This window comes from Haliotis rufescens, unplaced genomic scaffold, assembly GCF_023055435.1.
Source record: "Haliotis rufescens isolate VD_foot unplaced genomic scaffold, xgHalRufe1.0.p SCAF_2, whole genome shotgun sequence".
Lineage (NCBI taxonomy): Eukaryota > Metazoa > Mollusca > Gastropoda > Lepetellida > Haliotidae > Haliotis > Haliotis rufescens.
In genome coordinates this window covers 36,567,884-36,580,344 of record NW_025963890.1, presented here as the reverse complement: position 1 = coordinate 36,580,344, position 12,461 = coordinate 36,567,884, and the positions used below count along the sequence as shown (strand labels likewise).

Here is a 12,461-nt window from a genome sequence, read left to right as displayed (position 1 = left end):
TTATTGTTATTTATAGTATGGCATTTATTGCCTTAATTGTTCATCACCCTCAGTAGTCCTATGTCCAGAGCAATGTTATAATATGTGTTACAATTACACTGTTAGTCAACTTTGGTATTCCGAGTGCTGGTCTAGGGATGACCTCAAGCAGGATGTGCCGCTCGTAGGAAACGCCCTGAGGTGAGCTGGAGCTCCGCTCACCTCATGTATGCCTGAGCTGGAAGGTCCGCTCATCGCTGTGTTTGTGTTGTCAGAGCAGGTATTCCACTCATTGTGTACTTGTTGTTTATTGTTTACATGTTGTGCATGAAACGTTCCGGGACAGTGATGTCGATTTTGTCCTTGATTCCCCCAAGAGCTAATTCCCCGTCAACATGCGCGTTGACAGAAGACTGTTCAGTAATATGGATGGCTGCTCCAGAAACTCCACCCGCAAGTCCGAGCACTGCACCTGCTATGGCTACTGGAGGTGCAACCAGGAACCCAGTGAGTGTAAATAAACCACCAGCTGTGCAAATGCCTGCACTTTTCCTTTTAGTTTGCTGATAATATTTATAGTCTTCATCAAGCCTGTCTGCCAAACGTTTCAATCATCGTCTTACTTCAGGAAATATTCTTCGTCCTGGTTCACTGATTTTGCTGGAGAAGAAGAAAAGACGTTTAAATCCTGTTCTACTGTTTCTCTTGCAAACACTGTACAATTACAGATGCAGGCGCTTATTTTACACTATCAGTAACTAAGTTTCTAGCTAATATTTGAATCTGGCCGCATTGCATTGCAATGAAAGCGTTTGGAAAATAATTCGAAATAAAATATAGAGATGTGTGCCATATGAGGTAACATTTATAGCCTGCTATATTTGACCTGGTATGTTGACGCTCATGGTGACAATTGATTATCCTACAACTAAGGCGTGAAATATATATACTTCATCTGAAAACTGTCTGATGTCATCATTAGTGCGGCAAGTTAGGGTTTCATCGGACCCTCAGTTTCAGGATGCAATAGAGCATAGAGAGAATTTTGCGACGTGAACAAAATGATTTGCAATCAAAGGTTAATGTAAATAATATAGCAAACCGTCATGAGGATATATGTTCAACCGCCTCACTTCAAACTACTCATATCTTTACGATATTTGTGAGAGAATTGCCGTCTTAAGTGCAAACAAGTTTTCTTGGTGACGGCGATATATTACTATTCTTGGTTTCTTTGTTAGACTATAGCTTGGTCCCCAGCAAACTCTGCCGGATGGCAATCTCCCATTTAGCTATGGATGAAACATCTTTAGCTTTCTATGTGCACAGGTAATAACTTTGTCCTGCACCATGACTGTGGAATGTTTATTTAATGGAAAACAAATAATCTAGAATCGCATAAAAAGTAAGTCTAGCCAGCTCTAGCTAGCTCCATTCCACAGCATAGGGATTTTTTAATTCGAGTCAAGAAGGGTATTGTGTAATATAAGATTTCAGAGACTAAGTGTTAGTGTAGTAATAACTCTTCAACATTGTTAATCAGTTTATGTCACTATATTTTTTTCACTAAGAGGTTCCACAACAGTGCATTAAAATGGATCAAGACCAATAGTGTCGAAAGAATGTAACCATAGTAATCAACATTGTTATCGCTAAGAATGCCATATTTTATTCACTGTGAATCTTTCTTGTCTCATAGAAAAATAATTTTTCATCGATTGATAAACATGATATTAATCTACATAAGAAATGTATGTGAAAGTATATCTGAAAAAAGATGTGCTTTCCGACAATGATTATGCTTTCTCTGTTTCTTGGTGCAGATATTCACAACGTAACTGCATAAACTGATAATGATACTTGGGAATTAATCATAACTGTCGTTTTGCTGTTAAATATATTATTTAAAGAAACATCTTTTGTACTAGACACATATACGCCCTACTGCGCGTATATTATGATTTTTGTCTTCATAGGCATTTTATTACATGCTTTCATTGCATGTGCTAAAGTATTGTTAATACTTATTTTCCTTTTGTAATGTCTTCAGAATCAATTATGGAGGAGGGGGCACGGGTGGCCCAGTCGTCTAAGGCGCCGCGTTCGCTGTGCAGAGTTGCATCGCTTGGACACGCCAGAACCGTATGATTGTGGTTTCGATCCTGGTTCGCCCAGATTATGTTTCTAGGTTTGTCAGCACCCCACCCGTGCTCGTGGGTTTCACCGAAATGGTAAACGTCTGAGACCTGCATCACTTCGGGCTGTCCTCCCACGTTAAGCTGACACGCCGCAATATAACTGGAATACTGTTAAAAGCGGCGTTAAAACCAACTCACTCAATCATGGAGGAAATAAAGACATGCATTCATTGTTCCGGTTCAATAACATCAATTCCAAATTGAAAATACTACTTTCAAACCAGTGCAACTTTGTCATGTGCCTCCAACAGGATCAATTAGAAATTTGTCGGTTTAAGTGCATCACTTTAAGTTTGGAAAGCATGTAAACAGCAAAACAACAAATAGAAAATCCTCAGCCGCCAACTGGTTCAACAAAAAGTTATATACCCACACTTACGGTTAAACGACATAACTTTGAGAGGATGAAGGGTAATGGATGCTACATGTTATATGCAGCGCGGCTTTAAAAAGAGAAGTCCGATGCCTCTAACATATAAGTTTTTATTTAATATGCACTTCTTGTTGAATATCACTTCCTAGTGACCTAGTACCGTGACCTAGTACCGATCTCATGATTGTCCATGCAATAGTATTTAAACATTTTAATACTTCACTACAAAATACTAACAGAGGCAGTCCACATTCCTAACTTCCTGGTTAGCTGGCTTCCTCATCCAGTGTTCCCTGTCCATCACGATGCTACAGTTTTATCCTTCTGTTATTATTTAACCTAGCGATGTTTACACTTCAAACACGAAAGCGTCGTTTTTCTCCGTATATGGTCATTGGACGGAAAAACGACTAAAAATTCATTAAAATTGATTAACTGGTGAGCGTCAAGAAAGTGTCTGGAAAAGCGTCGAGTTTTTCAAGTGTAAAATGGACGGGAAATCGATGCTTTTGGTCCGCCCTGCACAACTGTTAACGGCCAATCAGATGGCGCTGGTCCCCTGACGCACGTGATGTCAAAGGCTTCCTTTAGGGAGCAGTAGGTTTCGTATATCTGGCATGCCTTGCTCTAGCATCTGTCGCGCGCAGTGCAGCGAGATTTGCTGAAAATTAATTTCAGGATATGAAACATGTTAATGGAATTCAGACACGTGCAAAGAAGTCAAAACAAACCATGTTACTAAGTTTATTGTGAAAACATATCCCTCCGCTTTGCACAGTTATCTCTATCGGACACCGGGTTGTGTTTCATTTGGTTATAACAGTAAATATTGTTTTAGTGTGAAGTTATACGATGTACGGCTTTTTTCTTTGGATGAGAGGTAGGTCACATGTCTGCGAAACTGAAGTTCATGTTCATGTTCATCTTGACGTCCATACGTGTGTCACGGAATTGTATTTTTGAAATGACGTAAACACTGACGGACTATACCTTAGAGAAATCCATGAGAATCCCCTAGCACTAATTACATACAGAAGCGTCGTTTCTCATCATTTTTAGCCTTTTGCTTTGAACTTAGCGTTTTAGCATACATTGGGATACGTCGATGAGTTTGAATGCATGCCCGTTCAAGGGGATCCTCGGTACAACCCATCCTAGAGAACAAACGAAGAAAAGCACATCCAAACTTGCGCTGTGACGGTATACAGCAATCTATGAATGTACCTTAGTATCTATTTGACACATCGTTACAATCGCCTTTCAATGATCGGTCAACTGATAAGTCATAACTAACACTTGAAATGGCCACAGGTTCATGAACAACTTCGCAAATCTCCCCCGTCACGTTTATCATGTCGATCATTTTGACGTCTTGTACTTTATGTAAATGTATTACGACGCTCTGTCGTTGTTATTGACTTGTAGTTCTTAACAGACCTTCCTCATCCAATGGGGATATTATAGGAATACATTTCTAGGAAACAAACTAAAACAGATGTTCCTGAAAAGTAAGTTGAGGATACATGGCTGTCCGTGTAGACAAGAAGTCTAGATCTAGCGCTACATCCTGCGAGGCATAAAATAATGATAGAAAAATTATAAGAATTGACTTTCACTTTATGAACGCTCTGACCTTCATACAGTTTGGCCCTTACTCTATGAAGGTTCTACTTTCGTCAACAGTGCATTTCGCCTACAGGGTTATCAAAACAACTTTATTCATAACGTTTTGCATCAGTGCGTCGTCTACATCCGCCTACAGTGCATTTCGCTTTCAGTGTTATCAAAACAACCTTATGCTCCAGTGATTTATGTTAATAAAAGCTTAACCCCTTCAGTTACATTGCGAACTAAAAATAGAGTACAATACCCCCAAAAACGAAGACAAGTCCCATAATACTGAGTGGGTTATGAGGGACACAATGTCGTTAACAGCATAAAATGTTATTGTTAATATTGACAAATACATTCCTCAAGACACATTTCAGCCTCTGTGTGGATCGCAGCTCATGATATCAATCACTAGATTGTCTGGTTCAGACTCGATTATTTACAGACGCCGTCATAAAGCTGGAATATTGCTTAGTGCGATGTTAAACAACATACAAACAAACTCCAATGAAGTTCACATTGCACAGAAAACCATCAAAATCCAGTCGATAGATTGTGGTACATTTGCCAGTACAACCTGTGTTTACACATTGACTTAATGTCTATTTTCGTTTTATGTTATCTTGAAATAAGAAAGTCTGTTACATAATTAACTTGATTGTCGCGTTTGGCAATTCTAGAGTTTGGTGTGATCAGAGGTCTAGTGTTACTGAACAACAATTGGAATCCACTCAGGAGGCCGTGTAGTTTCTTTTATAAATCCCTTATAACTATATAGCTATTTGTTGTTTTAGATCACTTGAATTTTAATTATATAAATATCTTGATATTGATAACTGAGTCTAACCGTGTCCTCTACTCAATGTTATTACAAGATATTTAATTCTTGACTTTCTTTCACATAACACACCACATCACTATTTCTAGGCGAAAGTAGACCGAATCATACTGAGCTGCAAAGGCATGCCTTTGTTTAGTAATAACTACGTTGTAGATATGATTGAAGCAAGAAAGATAAATACTTAAATGCAATCAAATTTCAGAAACTCGATTGCAGTTTTGTATCTTGAAACTCGTATAATTACAAGATGAGTCGAATTATTTGTGCTAATGTTCTTATTTCTCTCTTTTTTTAAACATTATATATGCGTAGTCTGCTAGTCATCTTGTGGATTACATAACATCACTACACATAATTTTGACAGTTGCAGTAACGCAAAGTACCGCGAGAGAGTTAAACAATACTTTGAACAGTATTTCAATTACATCACGTCGTATCAGATTGATGGACAAAAACCCGATGCGGTTCAGGCCTTAATAACGGGTGTTAATGAAAAGGTGAGCGTATCCTCCAACATAGCTGGGACCCGTCACAAACACCTGCGAGGACAAGTCAATTGTTCACCTGAACAAAATACGGAAACACAATGAATCTAGTCCTTACTATTGCCGAGCATTTAAAGCACTTTGTCCGTCAAGGAAATGGACGTGTATCAATAATATGTTCCTACAGGTAATACTTATTAATTTGGCAAAATGTATTGACTCAGAGCATATTGTTAATCAGAACGTTTAGACACTGACATTAGCATGCAGTTGAACTCATCGCCCATCCCATTATTGATAATGCTTCCTTCTTTACACTTTATCTTTCAATAGGCATGTTAGGCTTCTTTCATAACTCGGGGGTGTCAAAATTAACCAAAATTAACACAATGCGACATTTTGCCCATTTGTCCCATTATTGTCGCATTATTGTCGCTCTTTGAATAATCTAGATATGCACACAAAAGCAAGTCTAGACAGCTTCAGCTAGCTCTATTCCAATGGAATCCTAAACGAGAAGGTTGATACGACTGACCCAAACAACTACAGGCGTTTTGTAGTAAGCAGCTGCTTGGGTCAACTATTTTGCAACTTCATAAATGAAAGAAAAATGGAACACATTGAAAAAACTCTTTTACAAGAACACTGTCAGTCTGGATTTAGAAGGGGATACCGAACATCAGCTAATGTATTTGTTCATTAAACATATATATATTCTACAAAAAGTAAAAAGAAAAGAATATACAGTTGCTTTGTAGACTTTCAAAATGCCTTTATTTCGTTGACAGATCATCAGTTGAGGAAATGTATTAAAAATAATATCATCACTATATCTCTTATGAAGTGAAAATTGATAGGGGGATTTCACAGTCCTTTAACACCAACTTTGGGGTAAGGATGCATTTTGTCTCCCACATTATTCAATATATTCCGCAATGATCTTCCACATCATATTTAGGAGATAAACATACTGTGTTTTCAATGTAGAGCTAGGTTACCTGTAGATTTAACCCCGCTAAATTGAATTTGGAACCGAACGCGCAGCGTGAGGTTTCAAATGTTAAATTTAGCGCGGTTAAATCTACAGGTAACCTAGCTCTACATTGAAAACACAGTATGTTTATCTCCATTCTACCATGACTAAATAAAACGCGAACTCTTTGGTGTTAGCAAATATACTGAGTGAAGCGGCATGGGTTGAGTTCAGTGTTTTGAGTGGGTTATCGATCTGAATTGCGGAATCACCGAACAAAATATGGTGCTGTATATACGCAAGCAGTTTGTTTACACCGTAATACTTCGCTCGAACATATGACAGGCATTGAAAGTATATAATCACGGCAAACTTGGTAAGCTAACATGAGGTGGGCATCCCTAAAGAAAACAAAGCAAGCTTTGCAAGGCTTTCGCTCTACATCGCACGTCACCATTATGACGTCATATCGCTCATTGTGACGCAAACGATATGACGTCACAGTCGTATATAGAAAAGCGCCAAAATTCCAAGCTCTCTGTTGTCTCCAAAACGTAAATACATTCCCTTTGCTGATTTCTGTCGTATTTTTCTGCACGAAATGTATTGCCACACATCCTTTGAATAGTGTAGTAACCGCATCTGTGCATTTTGTAACCTGTAATTGTAGATATAATTATTTAAATGTGCCTACCGACAATGACTGAAAATTGTACTATTCTATCAATTTTAGCTTCCGGGGTGATGCGGCCGTCAAACCAGCTGTTTCAATCAGAGGGTTTTTTTGTGATTTAATAGCCTCTGATTGACCAATCAGAATCGAGTAAATTCCAAATTCATGGTAGAATATAATATAACAATTATTATTATTCAAATATTCGTCATTTGTTGTTTCCCGATGACTCAAAACAAAGAGAAAAACTACAAGCGTTACTTGATGGTCTAAGTGTATTTTGAGCAACAAATAACCTAAAGAGAAATGGTGGCAAAACAAATTTTGGTGATACAAAAATACTAGTTACGGCTAGATATAATTACTTATAGATATAGATAAAATTACTTAGGAATTACATTTGAAACAAATGGTAAACTTAAAAATAGTGCTAAACCTCTCCTGAAAAAGGCCCTAAGGCCTACCACAAGCTTCAGTCTCCATTCTTAACCAAGATATACCTTCAGCTCTTGCATGCAAATATTTCAAAACATTAATCGAGCCAGTAATCCTATATAACAGTGTAATCTTGGGTAAAGGGTCAATCCTCCTGAACAACTCTGATTCATTCATTGATCCTCGAGAAACTGCAGCTCAGATTTTGAAAACCCATGACTGAAGGATTTGCGAAGCATGTTTACCGCCAACTGGGCGACGACAGATATTATGCAAATCTTTTCATGTTCTAATTTAAAGTGCTCAAGTGATTTGATGCACTTCGCTAGGCGAGGCCCTTGCGCCTGCACACGTACAATAACAGCAGTCGTTGTGAATAGGTAACACTCTGACGGTTCTCAGGTTTCCTTTTCAATCTGTCGTGTTCATCCTGCATCTCCAATACAATAAACCTCTCCTACCTTTACCTTTGTATACATGAAAACATCATAGGGGCGTGGGAAGAAATCTCGAAGGTGATGACACAGCGAATTATATATTGTCCTAAATTAACATATAGCAATGAGGGTCACTGACGGTGGTATTCTTTTCCATCTTCCGGACACTCTAATGTTTACACTATTTTGTGACATTCATGTACAGAACTTCTTTTGTTAAATTATATTGCGAGATAATCGTGTTGTGGACTTTTGATAAAAAGTGTTGTGTACAAAAAAGACAAGAACGCGAGTTTTTGCCTTCTCGCCTTCTCGCATTCTCGCACTTATGGTATATTCAGCTCGTTTCCAAAGGTCGAGATCGCGAGAATGTTCCTTACAGTATTCCATAATTTCCAGATATGTCACGCGTCAACAACTTGACTGGCTGTCGAATGCGAGACGCTTTTTCAAGTAGACAAACAAATGTCAGACCTTAGTGAGTATACAACATAAGCTGCCTTGTCAAGCGCTAGAAGGTTAACCGTCATATTAACCGTTAACATATACATGTAAAGAAAATATTTGATCACATGCCATTGCAAATTGCAGTTGAAGGTATTTTATTTCACATCACAACTCTAACATACATTCACATACAGCAATAAGATCGAATACATCATAAAACATGGCGAAGGTACTTTATGTCAAGTGAAGTAATACTTATAGACTAAAAAGAACTAATAATATCAAGTACGTTGAAACTAACCTAACCAGATTATGGGGTAAATATTTTTCAGATTTAGCCAAACCCTACCATTCCGAAGGATTTGATGATGTATTTAAAGAAGATATAACTAATAAGGTACAGATATTTAAACAAGTACGAGAGAGGCCTGACGAGGAATTGGAAAAAAGAATTTACATGTCACGAGATAAGAGAGGCCGTCAAATCCCTCAGCAGGAATAAATCCCCAGGTCCGGATAAAAGATTACAAATGAACATATTATCTATGCAGGAGAACATCTTATTTATTCCTTACGTATACTTTTTAATCATATGATGAAACTACAATATGTACCCTATGATTATAGACTTGGTATGGTCATACCAATATATAAGGGGAAGAATGACCATCGAAATTATAGAGGTATTACTCTCACATCATGTCTCTGTAAGCTCTTTGAAAATATACTGCTCAAACGTATAGAAGACAAACTATGTAGGCTTAACCCAGACTTTCCTGATATGCTACAGTTTGGCTTTAGAAAAGAACATGGAGCTATTATGTCAGTATTTACTTTGATCGAAGGCATTCAGTATTACATACAAAGGGACTCTGCAGTCGATGCAGCTTTCTTAGATAATGAAAAAGCATTCGATAGGATATGGCACGATAGATTATTTTACAAACTACATAAACTGGGCATTAGAGGTAATACATGGAAATTACTACATCATTGTTATACAAATAGTTATGCTTATATTTCCTACCAAGGTGAACAATCAGACAGATATATGGTTCATCAAGGTGTTGGCCAAGGCAGAGTAACCTCTGCTTGTTTTTTTCTTGTTTTTATAAATGACCTCATTACAGCCCTTAGACAAGCACAATTTGGCATTCGTGCATATGGTATGGATATTCATGCAGTCTTGCTTGCCGACGATACTACACTAATTAAGGCATCACCGAGAGGCTTACAAACATCCCTTGATATGGTACATACATATGCCTCAAGGTGGCGCCTAACATATAATCCATCAAAAAGTGCAATAATTGTGTTCACCAAAGCAAAACGCAAGAGGTATAACTGTCATTGTAAACTTGGAAATATACACATCACTACAACTGACTCTACGGTGTATGGTGGAATACTTCTAACATACAAACTATCCTGTAAAACAAGAATTGAAAAGTACTGTCAGAAAGCAAGACAAAATATTAACTCCCTAAGATCTTTAGGATTTAATAGTTATGATCTTCATCCAATTTCAAGCGTGAAAATATGGCTCAGAATGATACTCAAAACCAGCCTTTATGGATGTGAATTACTCTATGACATCAAGGGTCAACGTGCTGCTCTGTTGGAAGGCACGCAAAGATATTTTGCACGCATTGTACAGGGTCTTTATAAAAGATCTCCTTCAGAATCTACTATGTCGAACCTTTGATAATGCAAACTTTTATTTCTTGGTCGTTTATGCAATCTGAACTATAATAACTTTGCAAAAGATATTTTTTGCGCGTCCATTGCAAGCCCTGTCTATTCAAAGACAATCTGTGGAGAACTTAAATCAACACTTGATAAATACAATCTGTGTCCCTACCTTCGTACATCTACTCAGTACGGTACTTTCCCTCCAAAATTGAAATGGAGAAATCGTGTTAACGACACTATATGCAAATACGAAGAACAATCATGGCTCAATGTATCAAATAACGCAAGCATGTCCCGTTGTAAGAGAATTCATACGAAATTAACATACCATGTACTTTGGCAATTAGATTTTCTGTACCGGGAATATCGACCTGCTTTACAAATCTTAGTGAAAGTCTCATCACGCAGTAAACTTTGAACAAAAAGTTCGAAAGAGTGCATGCTCTGTAATAGGCATGCGTTCGACTATGAAAGCCACATTATTTTACTCTGATCAAACAAATTTTAAGCAAGAGTCGTGTGACGCTCTTTGAAATCTTGGTAGAAAGCGCTTGCTCGATCTTACCTCAAAAGTTGTGAAGCCAAGACACTGGAAAAGAGGCTGGAAAATTATTCGACATCAAGGGAAAGTTTATTATATTGCAAAGTTGAAGTCATCCCTCTTTTTTTGTCACATGACACATGCATATGAAGCCATGTATTTGATGCACTATGACTAATTAAAACTTACATGAGATATGTATATTCATGTGTTATTCCTTTTTGAACACAATGTTCCTTCTACTCAGAGTATAGTCAGACTTGTTAAAAGGCTTCGCATCTTTGCCAATCGTATAGGGTTTCAACTTGAATCGTTTCATCATTTCTATTATATATGGTGCTTCTGGGTTTTGGAAAAGTTTGTCCCATTCAATAATTACCATGCGCACGTCAACCACATTGAAGAACGCCTCAGCACCCTTCATCACCTGTACTTCGTGGTCCTCACAGTCAAGTTTCAAAACAGCGGACTTGATATCAAACATCTCCAAAAGATCGTTCATCTGAATGGTGGTTATCGCGTCGCTGCTTTGATTGAGGTTAGTTTTCTTCTCAATACGAGTATGGGCAATACTACCCTTGTAAATCTTAAAGGCGATGGGTTGCCTTACATCAGACATTGCGTTGTGTATGACAAACATCTGTCCAGCAAACCCACCTTTTACCACACCTCGGCACAGGCGTTTGGTGTTGACATCATACGGTTCAACGGAGATGACCCTGTTCCCTAGTTTAGCTGCAGCGAGACTGAATGTTCCAATATTTCCCCCGACATCGATGAAAACGTGTTCTTTATTTTCTTTCAGTATTTCAAAAGAAGTGTACATGACATCCGGCTCCCAAACGCCAACTTTCTTCAGAGTGTTCGAAACAACGATATCGTCCTTGATGGCGTGGATAAAGATGCGCGTATTTCCAGCAGGTGTTTTTAGAGTCGCCTCATCATACACCTCATCCTCCGTACACATACTGTCGTCTGCTACCCATGACCCGTTCGTTCTTTTGTACGCAATTCCGTGCCAGGAAGGCATCTTCTTAAACGGCTGTGATTGAGGCAACGGTTCGGCCCTCACCTCAACTGGAAGATGCACCTCATTCACCGCCCCTTTGATGTCCAAAGACAGCTTACGAATGGAGGTTTGAATGTCACCAAGTTTCCCGTCCAGGTCAGACTTTGATCCGTTGAAACAAACAATTGCGTAAACAGCTGCAACTGTTATTGTTAACACAAGCACACGTCCGGAATACGATCGAATAATTTGCGATGGCATTTTGTTTCAAGCATTAATACTCTGCAAACATAAGATTACACGTAATAACTGGACCAGAAATGCTCCGTGCTTCAGCCTGATGTGCTTGGGACCGTGTGTGAATCAGTGCACAATGGGATTGCCTAAAAGTCGGGCCGGGCCGGGCCAAGACGGGCCAAAGTGTTATTGGCTAATTACTTAATTATCGGCGATCATATCTACATATTATTGATGCAACATACACACATGACACTACTGAACAATCACCAATCCAAAACGTGCAGCATAATTAAGTAATTCGGAGTAAATCACTTAAAAACTAGAAAGTGGAGCTGTGTGTTAGCGTCGCTGATCTAGGTAACATGTAAAAGAGCAATCGTTAAACGAAATAGGATTTGACACGTATCAAATACTTCTAGCTATCGTCATACGAATTTCCATCTGTCGGCATAGCGTTTATATTATAGGAACGTACTATATCTAAGTAAATACCACTTTATAACGTCACTGTTCATCGTATTTAAAGC

General features: G+C 38.3%; 1 protein-coding gene across 2 annotated transcripts; it reads right to left on the bottom strand.

The window, feature by feature from the left end:
• Positions 1–276: 276 nt before the first annotated feature.
• On the bottom strand, positions 277–12,045 carry LOC125382061. 2 transcript variants are annotated; one of them, XR_007222249.1, is made up of 2 exons: positions 10,710–12,045; positions 277–639 (listed from the first exon to the last, which is right to left on the bottom strand). XR_007222249.1 is itself a non-coding variant. In XM_048399871.1 (2 exons), exon 1 carries the CDS (start codon positions 11,953–11,955, stop codon positions 10,897–10,899), a length of 1,059 nt encoding a protein of 352 aa, XP_048255828.1. In that variant the 5' UTR covers positions 11,956–12,045; the 3' UTR covers positions 277–639; positions 10,875–10,896. The 2 variants fall into 2 exon arrangements, 1 of the variants encoding a protein (XP_048255828.1); XM_048399871.1 differs by having other exon boundaries at positions 10,875–12,045.
• Positions 12,046–12,461: the final 416 nt, after the last annotated feature.

Bases quoted from the DNA above. Each gene is read 5' to 3' on its own strand.
- LOC125382061 (XM_048399871.1), bottom strand. From the start codon at position 11,955: ATGCCATCGCAAATTATTCGATCGTATTCCGGACGTGTGCTTGTGTTA.